The 13,517-nt window shown below is 41.7% G+C and overlaps 1 protein-coding gene across 1 annotated transcript in view; it reads right to left on the bottom strand.

Moving 5' to 3' along the window:
• The window catches only part of CLNK (cytokine dependent hematopoietic cell linker), a 106,403-nt gene extending 93,980 nt beyond the window's left edge, over positions 1–12,423 (bottom strand). Inside the window, exons 1-3 of the mRNA XM_023549730.2 lie at positions 12,387–12,423; positions 8,973–9,114; positions 5,686–5,786 (exon numbers count right to left, since the gene is read on the bottom strand). Of these exons, the coding sequence (XP_023405498.2) occupies positions 5,686–5,786; positions 8,973–9,039 (168 nt within the window). The 5' untranslated portion in view covers positions 9,040–9,114; positions 12,387–12,423. The remainder of the gene's footprint in view (positions 1–5,685; positions 5,787–8,972; positions 9,115–12,386) is intronic.
• Between the last annotated feature and the right edge of the window lie 1,094 nt (positions 12,424–13,517).

The following is a 13,517-nucleotide window of genomic DNA, read 5'->3' as shown; positions in this document are numbered from 1 at the left end:
GCTTCAAATTCCTCTAGGGTTACCTCTTCACAGAGGGCCATCTCGAAGAGGTTGGGGTGCTGGAAGATTCTTTTCAATGTTCTTGTTCAATCCTCAAGTGTCAGTCTTCCCTGTGTAGCTCTCCATCAAGAAAAAAAACCCAAAAAACAAAAACCCGAACCCGTTGCCGTCAAGTCGATTCCGATTCATAGTTCTTTCTCCATCTTCTTGCTCCTCCCCACCACAGGGCTAGTCTGGTGATGGGGGCAGGAGAAGCTCTATGTTTTTTGGGTCTTCAGTGGGCCTTGTGTGCTTGACCCAATCCATGGTCTTTTTAACTACTTCACATGTTCACAAAGACCAGACAATGAAAAAGGAAGACAGAAGAAGAACTGATGTTTTGAAATTGTGGTATTGGCAAAGAATACAGAATATACCACGGAATGTCAGAAGAACAAACAGATGTGTCTTAGAAGAAACACAACCAGCATGGACCTCAGAAGCAAGAATGACAAGACTTTGTCTTGTTTACTTTGGACACGTCATTAAACCAAAAAACCAAACCCACTGCCGTCGAGTCGATTCCGAATAAAGCGACCCTACAGGACAGAGTAGAACTGCCCCATAGAGTTTCCAAGGAGTGCCTGGTGGATTCGAACTGCCAACCTCTTGGTTAGCAGCCATAGCACTTAACCACTATGCCACCAGGGTTTCCTGGATACGTCATTAGGAGGGGCCAATCATTACGAAAGGACATCGTGGTTGGTAGAGGGTCAGCAAAACCTTGGGAAACCCATGATGAGATGGGCTGACCTAATAGCCACAAAAATGGGCTCAAAATACCAACAATCACGAAGGTGGCACAGGATCAGGCAACATTTTATTCCATCATACACAGGGTTGCCACGAGTCAGAGCCAACTCGCCTGCAACTAACAACAACAGGCAGGCATTGTGTACCTGGGGCTTAGAGTCTTAGGAGTGGGCCTTTCCCAGTGACTCTGCTCCTTCTCTCTGTGGCAGCCAGATTCTGCTTTGTGTCTTTGGTGGATCTTTTGCAGTAGGGAGTTTTTGTATCTCCTTCAGCATTAGGGACCCTCTGATGGTATTAGTACAGGGTCCTGGGGTATTTCCTGCTCCTCCCCCAGGGATACTCCCATTTTCTTAATCAAATATGTATTTATTAGTACCTACTCTGTATCTGGAATGATAGCAGATTACAAGGAAGCAAAGAGGAAAAAGAGCTTGGATTCTAAAGGTGAAGCCAGATGTGCGCAGGTACATCATAGCGCGGGGTTTCTCAAACTTGGCACTCTTGACATTTTGGGCTGGATAATTCTTTGCTGTCGGGGGGCTTCTCTGTGCATTGTAGGACATTTAGCAGCATCCCTGGACCCTACCCACTATATGCCAGTGGGACTTTCCCAGATGTGACAACCAAAAATGTCTCCAGACAGTGCTAAACGTCCTAGTGGGACAAAATGGTCCCAGTTGAGAACCACTGGTTACAATGGAAGGTGTCATAGGTGTGAAAGACTGCTATGTATTGCTTCTTCCAGAAGCTTCTCCCAATCTTTCGTTGGGCTAAGTGATGTACCTGGGTGTTCTCTTTGCATCCTGTACTCACTTTATGACGTCAAAATGGTCAGGTTGGCTCATAGCTCTCCACTAGACTCTGGCCACTGGCTCATCTTTTGATCCCCAATGCTAAGCAAAGTGCTTGGCACACAGTAAGTTCTCAACAAATGGAAGAGTCAGCAATGATTTAGGGCAATGCAGTTATAACCAACCTAAGGAGTCTAGATTAGAACTGGCCTGCGGTAAAGATTATTGAAGATCCATTTCACAGGTAGTTTAATCTCAACATAAACATGCAGAACTAACAAGAATCAACTCCTAGAAATGAGGCTGGTAGTGAAAAAGATAGTCTGTTTATTATAAAAGTTTGGTTATTTGAACACTGATTATAAAACTCCCTCTTTATTTGAATTGAGGTCAAGTCCTTGTTTAATTTATAAGCCAACTCTCCGGCTGACCAAGACTGGGCTCAGGGCTCCAGCATGATCCCTTTCCTCACAGGCTTCATTCGACTCAGTATGTTGAGATTGTCCTCCCATGTGTAACACAATCTAGCTTGAGGAAGAAGTTTGTTTTTTTACAGGAAACTACAAAGATGATTTGAAAAAAATACGAAGCAATAAGAATGGAGGCTTAAATTCTGGCATAGTTGTTAAAAAACAAAACAAAAAACAAATGAGAATTATCTTCCTAAAAAAAGTCTCAAGAATGCTCATCTACATGTAAGGGGTCTTTAGGAGTGATTTTAAGGAAAGGAGAACTGAGAGTCCCTATCCCGTTACAGCCAGACCACAACGTGGGCCTTCCGTCTCTGTTCTGAAATTCTCCTTGTTTCCTGAACAAGCTTCATGCCCTGAAGTACCCTTCTCCCTGTCAAGACAGCCCCCGTGGGGCCACCGCAGATGCAAATCTCAGTTATAGTAGCAAATATTCACAGGAGAACTTTGAAAACAAAGTGTAAAAGGACTCCATGTGAACAGAAGTAGAACTGGGGAAAAGACTGGGTTACTGTTCCTATCAAAGAGTTATTAAGTTTTTCAAGATCTAGTTCATATGATTGAAAGTTTGCTTGTTAAATTTCCATCCACTCCAGTGATATCTACTGAGCACCTCTTACATAAAGGCGCTGTGCTGGGGATAAACTGGTCTCTGTCCTCACAAAAGTGGCATTTATTGACTGCTTTTTTTTTTTGTACCAGGTAGAAACCCTGGTCGTGCAGTGGGTAAATGCCGTAGCTGCTAACCCAAAGACTGGCAGTTCGAATCCACCAGGTGCTCCTTGGAAACTCTGTGGGGCAGTCCTACCTTGTCTTATAGGGTCACTATGAATCGGAATTGACTTGACGGCAACGGGTTTGCTTTTTTGTACCAGGCACTGTGCCCTATGTGTATTGTCACAACAGCTATCAGGTTCTACAGGTAGGACAACGAAGGCTCAGAGAGGGCAAGCAACAGGCCTAAAAGCACAGAGCTCATAAAAGTTAAAATTTAGAGCTGTTAAAATAGAGGTGATATACCCCATCTTGTAAGGTTGCTTGAAGAATTCAATGCGATTGACCGATTCACTAGATCTTTACTCAGAAAGGTCTTCCCCGACCCCTCACCTTACTTTACTCTTTTTTCCTTGAATCGCTTATCAGTTTGCTTATTGTCTATTTATTATGGTTCTCTTCTTTTTTTTTTTTTTTCCCACTAGTACATAAGCTTCGTAAGAGCAGGAGTTGGTCATTCATGGTGGCACCCCAGTTAGAAAGCGAAACCTGTTGCCATGGAGTCAATTCCTACTCATAGCTACCCTATGGTACAGAGTCGAGCTGCCCTATAGGGTCTCTAAAGCTGTAATCCTTACAGAAGCAGACTGCCACATCTTTCTCCTATGGAGCGGCTGGTGGGTTCTAACTGCCAACCTTTTGGTTAGCAGCCAAGTGCTTAACCACTGCACCAGCAGGACTTGGGGTGGCATCTCAGAACGCACAACTGTGTCTGGTCTGTGGCAGGCACTCGGTACATGTTTCTTGAATGCGTTTGTTGCATGAGTGATCGAAGTGTTTAGCTTGGTGCCTGTGTAAAGAGGTAACGTTCAATATTTCACCCCTCATCTTGCTTGCCAAACCTCTATCTGATGTACTTCACGTAAATGGCATTGCTTGGGAAAATTTGTACTTTCCTTTTCTTGTCAATATTAACAGCGGACCTCAAGTTAAATAGGTAAACAATGGGAACAGGTAATCACAAAGAAGTGTGTGTTATAAATATTCAAAAGCATGTTCAAATTGTGGCGCAAATTAAAAAAAAAGAACAGTAATATTCTCCCCTTTTGTTTTAACTAAGATTAAAAAACCAACAGCCAGAATGCCACTGAATTGGTCACTTTTGAAAAAGTTAATTTTATGTTCTGTGGATTTCTCCTCAATAAATGATTAAAAAAAAAATAACAGCCAGTTTTGATGAAAGTTCGATTAGGCGAACATTTCCATATATAGAAAAAAAAAAAATAGCTTTGGGAAAACCCAAAACCCACTGCTGTGGAGTCAATTCCGACTCACAGTGACCCTACAGGACAGAGTAGAACTGCACCACAGGGTTTCCAAGGAGCGCCTGCTGAATTTGAACTACCGGCCTTTTGGTTAGCAGCTGTAGCTCTTAACCGCTATGCCACCAGGGTTTCCTCTGGGAAAGTAAATTGAAATTATATATATATATATTTTTTGGGGGGGATCACAATATATACTAAGTGTGTTTAAAATGTTTCTACTCAATGGTTCAGTAACATAATACAAATATCATAATGGGGCATGATATATCTATAAAATTAGGCTTATGAACGAATGCTTATCATTACATGGGTAATTGTTTTATAACCAGAACTTAAGGAGAAAAGACCAGGAAACCACCTAAATACTACACAACAAGGCTCCCTTGCATGAAATACGTCTGTATACAAAATATTGATATGAAATACACCAAAACATTATCATTGATAACCTTGTAATCCCAGGGGGCAATTCATCTATATTTTATGCATTTCTACATGTAGAAAATTAAATATTAGCGAAAGTTTTACTTAAAAATAAAATTCTATAGGTGTGTTTAAGGCATTTACATTTATGAGATATTTTCATAAGGTTATCTTTCGCAGTCTCCAAGTAGCCTTCTGAAGTGAGTATGATAGGGATTAAATGAGCCCTGGTGGCACAGTGGTTAAGCGCCCAGCTGCTAACTGAAAGGTCCATGGTTTGAACTCCTTAGTCACTCCACAGGAGAAAGATGTGGCAGTGTGCTTCTGTAAAGATGACAACCTTGGGACCCCGATGGGGGCGGTTCTGCTTTGTCCCATAGGGTTGCTATGAATTAGAATTGGCTTGACGGCAATGGGTTTGGCTCTGGTTTTGATAATCTGCTGAAAACCCTTTGCCATAGAGTTGATTGCTAATCATAGTGACCCTATAGGACAGAGTAGAACTGCCCCATAGGTTTCCAAGGAGCAGCTGGTGGGCTTGAAGTGCCGACCTCTTGGCTAGCAGCCAGGCTCTTTAACCACTTTACCATCTATTATTCCTGTTGTGTAGATGAGGTTACAGAGAGGCTCGGAGTTGCATGATTTATTACCGCTCAGCAGTTGGCAAAGTTGGGCCTAGAATCTATGCAAAATATTATTATCAGAAAGCCTTTAGTTCAAGTTCTGGCTCTGGAGAATGGGATAAGCATTAGATAAGATATATGTGAAAGGGGTTAGCCTGAGGTCTGGCTCACAGTAAATCTTCAACAAATGTTCACTGCACTCCCTACTAGGCACTTATTTCATAAGACTCTGCTTATCCTGCCAGTAATACAAGTCAGCCCCTTGTAATACCCTAGTGGTGAAGAGGTTAAGAGCTACGGCTGCTAACCAAAAGGCTGGCAGTTTGAATCCACCACCTGCTCCTTGGAAACCCTATGGGGCAGTTCTACTCTGACCTATAGGGTTGCTATGAGTTGGAATTGATTGGACGGCAACAGGTCTTTTTTATGCTGAACTTGACCTGCTTGTTCCCTAATGAGATCCCTTGAGGAATGAGAGATAGCAGGCTCTTGGCTGCTGGGAAGTGCCCTGCTTGTGCTTGATTCATAGGGTCAAGCCTTTACTCACTTCTTCCGGTTTCACTGGTGTGCTCCAGGGCTTCTCCTCAATGAAGACAGAGGTCTCGGGGTCTACAGGAAGGTCCATCACAGCCTTGAAATAACGTGTATCTGTGAAAAGAAAGTAAAACACTAAAGTCATAGCTTACACAGACTTAATACACTAAAATTTACAAAATATTTTGTACATCCATTAGTTCATTTAGAAGACCAAACCAAATCCATCGCCATCTAGTTGATTTCGATTCATGGCGACCCCACGTGTTAGACAGAACTGAGCTCCGTGGAGTTTTCTTGGCTGTAATCTTTACAGGAGCAGACCTCCAAGCCTTTCTTCCATGGCCCTACTTGGTGGGTTTGAACGACCAACTTTTAGGTTAGCGGTGTGTAAACTGCTTGCACCATCTAGGGACTTATTAGCTCATTAAATCCCCACAATTTAGGCATGAGGCAAGCAATTCTACTTCCAGTTAACAGATGAAGAGACTGAGTCTCAAAGAGGAGAAATTACTTTTCCAGGTTCATACAAATAAATGCCAAAGTCTGGACTTGAACATCATTCTTTCATCTGCCTGGGAAACTCTACATATCCTTGAGAATTGGGATATGTTACTTCCTATCAAAGTCTTCCCAGATCCCACCCACCTACATCCCACCCTGCCTCTCCTTTCTATATTATACACGTAACACATTCTATCGTGTTTATCTGTTGACCTGTCTCTTTCTCCCACTAGACTGTGACCCTCCTGAGGGCATGGGATGTACCACCTGGTCCTTATAGGGCAACTAGCTGAGTAGGAAAGGGTTAAGTCAGCAGGCCTGGGTTGTGCAAACCTTGCAAATTCCAGAGAAAGGCCTGCCTTCAGGACTGGCCTTGAGCAGGTTCCCGTGGGATAGCCCGTGAGTTTTTGGAATACTCTGCCTGAGAAGGGTGTGTTTGTATGCCCGAGGCCTTGGACCATGCTGCACTGTTTGTGCAGATAGGTTTCTGCTAACAATGTGATTTCTGAGGAATGGGGGTGGGGATCTGGAGTTTGAGTAGCTGAGGTTAGTCACATGAGCAGTGCATGTGTACATGGCTGGTCCGTAGTAAAAGCCCTGGACACCAAGGCTCAGGTGAGCTTTCCTGGTTGGTAACACTTTGAACATGTCACACATCATAAATGAAAGAATGAAGTGCATTGCCACGTGACTCCACTGGGGGGAGACACCTGGAAGCTTGTGCCTGGTTTTTCCTGGACTTTGTTCTGTGGGCCTTTTCACTGTACTGATGTTAACCTGTGACCTTTCACTGTAATAAAACATAACCATGAGTATAACAGCTTTTTCTCATTCCTGTGAGTTTTCAGCAAACCACTGGGGGGCTCCTGGAGACCCCCAACACACTGGCACAGAGCAGATACTGAGTAAAGTGTTTGTGGAATGAATGAGCACATGAATATCGTCATTATTTACAAGGTGATTCTCTGCAAAGAAACTTCCGTAGGCTCATTTTAATAGGTTAAACCAAAAAACCAGACCATTGTTGTTGAGTAGATTCTGGCTCATCGCAACACTATAGGACAGTGTCCCATAGGGTTTCCAAGGAGCAACTGGTGAGATTTGAACTGCCAACCTTTTGGTTAGTAGTCTGAGCTCTGAACCACTGTGCCACCAGGGCTCCTTCAATAGGTTTTGAACAGCTGACCTTTTGGTTAGCAGCCGTAGCTCTTAACCACTACACCACCAGGGTTTCCTTCAATAGGTTAGGCAGTCAGAAATACATGATTTCATTTTTTCCTGTCCAGTGTCTTGTCTAAGGTTCAGAGACCTTGATGAACTTGCCCAATGGCTCCCAGTTAGAAAGAAGCAAAGTGGGTGTGAAATTGAGCCTTCCTTGCTCTTAGTAAGCATGGCTCCAGTATGAGTCCTAGGCTGGGTACGCATGAAATCAATCAACCAAGTTAAAAAGTCTTTGCTTTCACTTTATGCAAGCTCTGGAAAGTCTATGGGGACGGTCCTGCTCTGTCCTATAGGGTCACCATGAGTCAGACTCAACGGCAGTGGGTTTGGTTTTATTATGCAAACTCTATCTTAACATTTCGCGTGTCTCCCACATCCCTCTGTCCCTCATTGGGCTCAGGAAGAGCATCATGGTTCTAACAGCCAAAGGTTACAGAGTTTGATTCGGTGCCAGGTCCTCTGGCAAGAACCTGACATGTATCATATCATGTATCTTCAAAAGAATCCTATGGAGTAGGTTCCATTATGATCATCCCTATTTTCACATAGAGAAAATGAGTTAGTTGTAGGGCTTGCCCAAGGTCACATGAAACCAAACCATACCCATTGCTGTTGAGTTGACTCCAACTCATAGCGACCCTATAGGACAGAGTAGAATTGCCCTAAAGGGTTTCTAAGGCCGTAAATCTTTTTTTTTCTTATGTTGTGCCAATTGACCTAGATGTCTCCCAAAACTATAGTCCCCAGGCCCCAGCCCCCAGCCCCAGCTACTTGGCTCCTTGAAGTGTTCGGATGTGTCTAGAAAATTCTATGCTTTTGCTTTGATCCAGTTGTGCTGACTTCCCCTGTATTGTGTGTTGTCCTTCCCTTCACCTAAGATGATTCTTGTCTATTATCTAGTTAATGATTTCCCCTTCCCTTTCTCCCCACCCTTGTAACCATCAAAGAATGCATTTTTTTTTTTTCTGTGTGTAAACCTTTCCTTGAGTTCTTGTCTTTTTGTGACTGACATTATTTCACTCAGTGTAATGCCTTCCGGATTCATCCATGTTGTGAGATGTTTTGTGGATTCACAAGGTTGTAAATCTTTATGGAAGCAGACTGCCACATCTTTCTCCCTTGGAGTGGCTGATGGGCTCGAACCACTGACCTTTTGATTAGCAGCCAAGCACTTAACCACTGTGCCACCAGGGCTCCTCAAGGTCACACAGCTAGTATGAGATGGAGACATATTTTTACCTGTTGTTGTTGTGTGCTGTTGAATCGATTCCAACTCACAGGGACCCTACAGGACAGAGTAGAACTGCCTTATAGGGTTTCCTACGCTGAAATCTTATGGGAGCAGATCGCTAGGTCTTCTTCCCGTGGAGTCACCAGGGGTGGGGTTCAAACTACTGACCTTTTGTTTAGCAGCCAGGCAGTTAAACACTGTGCCACCAGGGCTTCTTGGAGAATTCTTTTTTTTTTTTCCTCTTTTTACCTAGGGTTGTTTAATTCAGAATCTGTACCTTTAATCACTATGCATTATTATAGTATTGGATGAATTTTGAAAATTTGGGCAGACCCAAATATTACCTGCATATTCAGATTCCCTTATAGCCCTGGCTGGCAAAATTTTGATCGGCTGCCATGCTTCTACCATCTCAAGTTCAGGTTCTTCATAGTTATCATCACTGTGGCCTTTTGCTCCATCCAGGACTGCAGCAAAATTCCTATTCTAAGTAGGAGGAAACATTCAAGTGAGCCAAAGCAAGTTACAATGAGGACAAAGATTACAGACTACAGCGCTAACTAGAGGAGCAATATAGATTCTCACAGTTGGGAGATAAAAAATTAAAAGTCTGGAAAACAAGACAATTCATGTTCAATTCTTGTGGTAGGCAAAATTCTAAAGATGGCCTCCTGTGCTCTGGTTATTCTATCAAGCACTAATTTAGGTACTGATGTGAAGAATCATTGCAGATGTAACTAAGGTTACTATATCAGTTGACTTTATTGTTTTGTAAATAACATTTTCTTGGTGTTTGGTGAAAGTTTACACAGCAAATTAGGTTCCCATTTAACACTTCCTTTACATATTGATCAGTGACATTGGTTACATTTTATGCATTGTGTCAACATTCTCATTATTTCCCTTCTAGTTTCATTTCCATTAATCTAGCTTCCCTGCCTCACCTTACCTTCTAATCTCTGCTTTGGGGTAAATGTTGACTGTTGGGCTCATATATACATATAATCATAAGCAGCACAGTACTCATGGGTGATATTATTTATTTTAGGAGCCAATCTGATATTTAGTTGAAAGGTGACCTCCACGAGTAGTTTTAGTTTCAAGTTTAAATGGTTTTTCTCAGGGCGATAGTCTCAGGGGTTCCTCTCGTCTCTACCAGTCCAGAAATCTGGCTTTTTTAAAAAAGAATTTGAGTTTTGTTCTATATTTTTCTCCCATTCTATCCAGGACCATCTATCGTGACCCCGGTCAGAATGGTCGTTAGTGGTAGTAGGGCACCATCTAGTTCTTTCCTTCTCAGGATAGATGACGCTGTGGTTCATGTAAGCAATTAGTACCATAGATGAGTTTCTTCTTTGAGCCTTTGGCTTCCTTATTTCTCTTTTCTCCAGACTCAGTTGACTTTGAGATAGAGAGTGTATCCTTGATTATATGGGTGGGTCCAATGTAACCACATGAGCTCTTAAAAGCAGAAGTAGATGTATTTGTAGATGACGTGGTCATATAAATAGAGAATCCTAAGAAATCTACTAAAAAGGATTAGAATTAATAAATGAGTTCAGCAAGCCTGCAGGTTACAAAATCGATATATAAAAACCAATTGTATTTCTAAAACAATAGCAATGAATTATATACAAATGAAATTAAGAGAAAAATTTCATTTATGATAGTATCTAAAGAATAAAATCTTGGGAATAAATTTAACAAGAGAAGTGCAAAATGTGTATTCCTAAAACTACAAGACGTTGTTGAAATCAATTAAAGAACACTTAAATAAATGGAAAGACATCCTATGTTCCTAGACTAGGAGACTGAAAATTGTTACACTGTTAATCCTCTCAGACTCATCTACAAATTCAATACAATCACTATCAAAATCCCAGCTAAATTTTTTTTCAGAAATTGACAATCTGATCCTAAAATCTTTATAGAAATGCAAGGGACTCAGAATAGACAACACAATCTTGAAAAGAAAGAACAAAGTTGAGAGACTCACATTTTCCAATTTCAAAACTTACTACACAGCTGCAGGAATCAAGATAGTGTAGTACTGACACGTTGTTATTGTTGTTAGATGCCGTCAGTTATGACTCATAGTGACCCTATATACAACAGAATGAAACACTGCCTGGTCCTGCATCATCCTCACAATTATTGTTATGCTTGAGCCCATTGTTGCAGCCACTGTGTCAATCCATCTCGTTGAGGGTCTTCCTCTTTTCCACTGATCCTCTACTTTACCAAGCATGATGCCATTCTCCAGGGACTGGTCCCACCTGATAACATGTCCAAAGTGTGTGAGACGAAGTCTCATCATCCTTGCTTCTAAGGAGCATTCTGGTTGTGCTTCTTCCAAGACAGATTTGCTCATTCTTTTGGCAGTCCATGGTATAGCCAATATTCTTTGCCAACACCACAACTCAAAGGTGTCAATTTTTCTTCAGTCTTCCTTATCCATTGTCCAGTTTTTGCATGCATATGAGGCAATTGAAAACAGCATGACTTGGGTCAGGTGCACCTTAGTCCTTAAAGTGACATCTTTGCTTTTCAACATTTTAAAGAGGTTTTTTGCAGCAGATTTACTCAGTGCAACATGTTGTTTGGTTTCCGACTGATTATCGTACTAACATGATGATAGACGTATAGATCAATGGAAAAGAAATAAACCCTTAGATTTATGGTCAATTGACTTTTGACATGATTGCCAGGACAACTGAATGAAAAAATAATTGTTTTTTCAATAAATGGTGCTGGAACAGCTGGATGTCCACAGGCAAAAGATTGAAGTGGGACTGCTTCCTTTCACCATATACAAAAATTAACTCAAAATGGATTAAAGGCCTAAATATAAGAGCTAAAATTGTAAAACTCGTAGAAGAAAACTTGGACTAAAATCTTTGTGACCTTGGGTTAGACAAGTGAGATCCAATTATTTTCTGCTTTGGATTTTTTGTTGATACCATGAGTTTTCATTAATGGAAGTATGCTGAATCATCGAGTGTTGCTGAATTTTTGGTAGGTAGTATAGATTTTTTTCCCCCTCCAACAATCCTACCCTCTGAGTCCTGAGGGACACATGGTGTCCCACTAAATTTATCCTGGACATCCCTAGAGTCCAGAGGGACATATGGTGTCCCAAAGAAACATTTCTCTTTCTCCTACCCAAAATGCACACAGCTCATAAAACACCCTGTAGAAACAGTAATTTGTAGCACATGCCTGTTTTTTTAAATTTCAAATAGTCCTAAAGGCCCCGGCCTTGCAGCAGCATGCACTCTCAGTGGGAAAACTGCTTCCCAATGAACCTGAGAGGTGGAAAATATGGGTGGGCAACAGTATATTACAATGGTCATGAAGGAATTAACCACTAGCCCAAAATTAAGGTTAGTTCCTTAGATTCCCAAATGTAGAATTGTTGAGCCAGAAAAATGGACATTTTGTATCTCTTAGTTAATATTATGAAATTGCTTTCCAGAAAGTATACTTTTCATAGCATGCTTGCCAATAACGTGTGTTGGTATTTTCACTTTATTCAGTCTTCACAATGACCATCTGAATTGATTTTTATCTCCATTTTATAGATGAGGATTGAAATGCAGTTTTATATCCAATAGTTAAAATAGGTTTTTTCCTCCTAGGAAAGTATATCACTTGGAAATTTTTTTTTTTTTTTTTGCATTCTACCGAGTATCTTAAAAAGACACACACATTATAAATACCAGAGACTTCAAAATAGGTTAAGGATGCATTAGACTTACATAGCTGGGAAGAGGCTCATCAACAGTCTGACACTGATCTGCCAAACAACAACAACAAAAGAACAAAATGTTACACAGCAATCGTTGTGGTAGCTCACAACACTGAAAAGATTGAGCTTTTGTTTTTCTCCAGGAATCTTGAGCTCATTTCCATTAACTTTTTTTGACTGTAATTTTTCAAAGCTAAAGTGCTTATTTCCTGCTCTTCATGCTGCTCTTGCAAAGACAGACAATGGAAAAGGAGGAAAGAAAATAAAATTCAAACCATATAACCACTGTGACCACGGAGAGAAGCAGTCTTGTTCTTCCTATACCCACTGTGGTTGCGTTGATTCTGACTCATAGTGTCTCCACAGGGTTTCCAAGGCTGCTGCGTCTTTCTCCCATGGAGCCACTGGTGGTTTCCAACTGCTGACCTTTTGGTTAGCAGTGGATCGCTTTAACCACTGGGCCACCAGGGCTCCTTATTCTTCCTACAACCAAAAAAACTAAGCCCATTGCCGTCGAGTTGATTCCAACTCATAACAACCCTGTAGGACAGAGTAGAACTGTCCCATAGAGTTTCCAAGGAGCGGCTGGTGGATATAAACTGCTGACCTTTTGTTTGGCAGCCAAGTTTTTAACCACTGCACCACCAGGGCTCCGACAGCACGATAAAATTCTCACTGAAAAAGAAGCATGATAGTAGGCTACGCCACATCGAATGCACCTGAAGTCTTGACTCAGCAGCACTTCAGCTTATGAAGGGTTATTTTCCCTTCCCTATTTTTTTTATTATATTATCTTTGCAATAATCTGTCCATACCTCTGTACTCTGAATAAATAAAAAACAAATAACAAACCAGTTGCTGACTCATGGCAGCCTGTGTGTGTCTGAGTAGGACCGCACTCCATAGGGTTTTCAATGGCTGTCATCTTTTGGAAGTGGGTTGCCAGGACTTCGTTCCAAGATGCCTCTGGGGAACTCAAGCCTCCAAGCTTTCGATTAATAGCCAAGCTCTTAACCGTCTGTGCCACCCAGGGACTCCATGTTCCCTTGCATAGACACTAAGTATTCTGAGAGCAGGGGTCATGTCTCTTCACTCATCTACCCGTATCTCTAGGCATAGGGCTCCTTATTGCGCAAACGAG

This window comes from Loxodonta africana, chromosome 5 (genome assembly GCF_030014295.1).
Source record: "Loxodonta africana isolate mLoxAfr1 chromosome 5, mLoxAfr1.hap2, whole genome shotgun sequence".
Taxonomy (NCBI): Eukaryota; Metazoa; Chordata; class Mammalia; order Proboscidea; family Elephantidae; genus Loxodonta; species Loxodonta africana.
The sequence above is the reverse complement of the archived record's forward strand: the minus strand, read 5'-3'. Positions and strand labels throughout refer to the sequence as shown.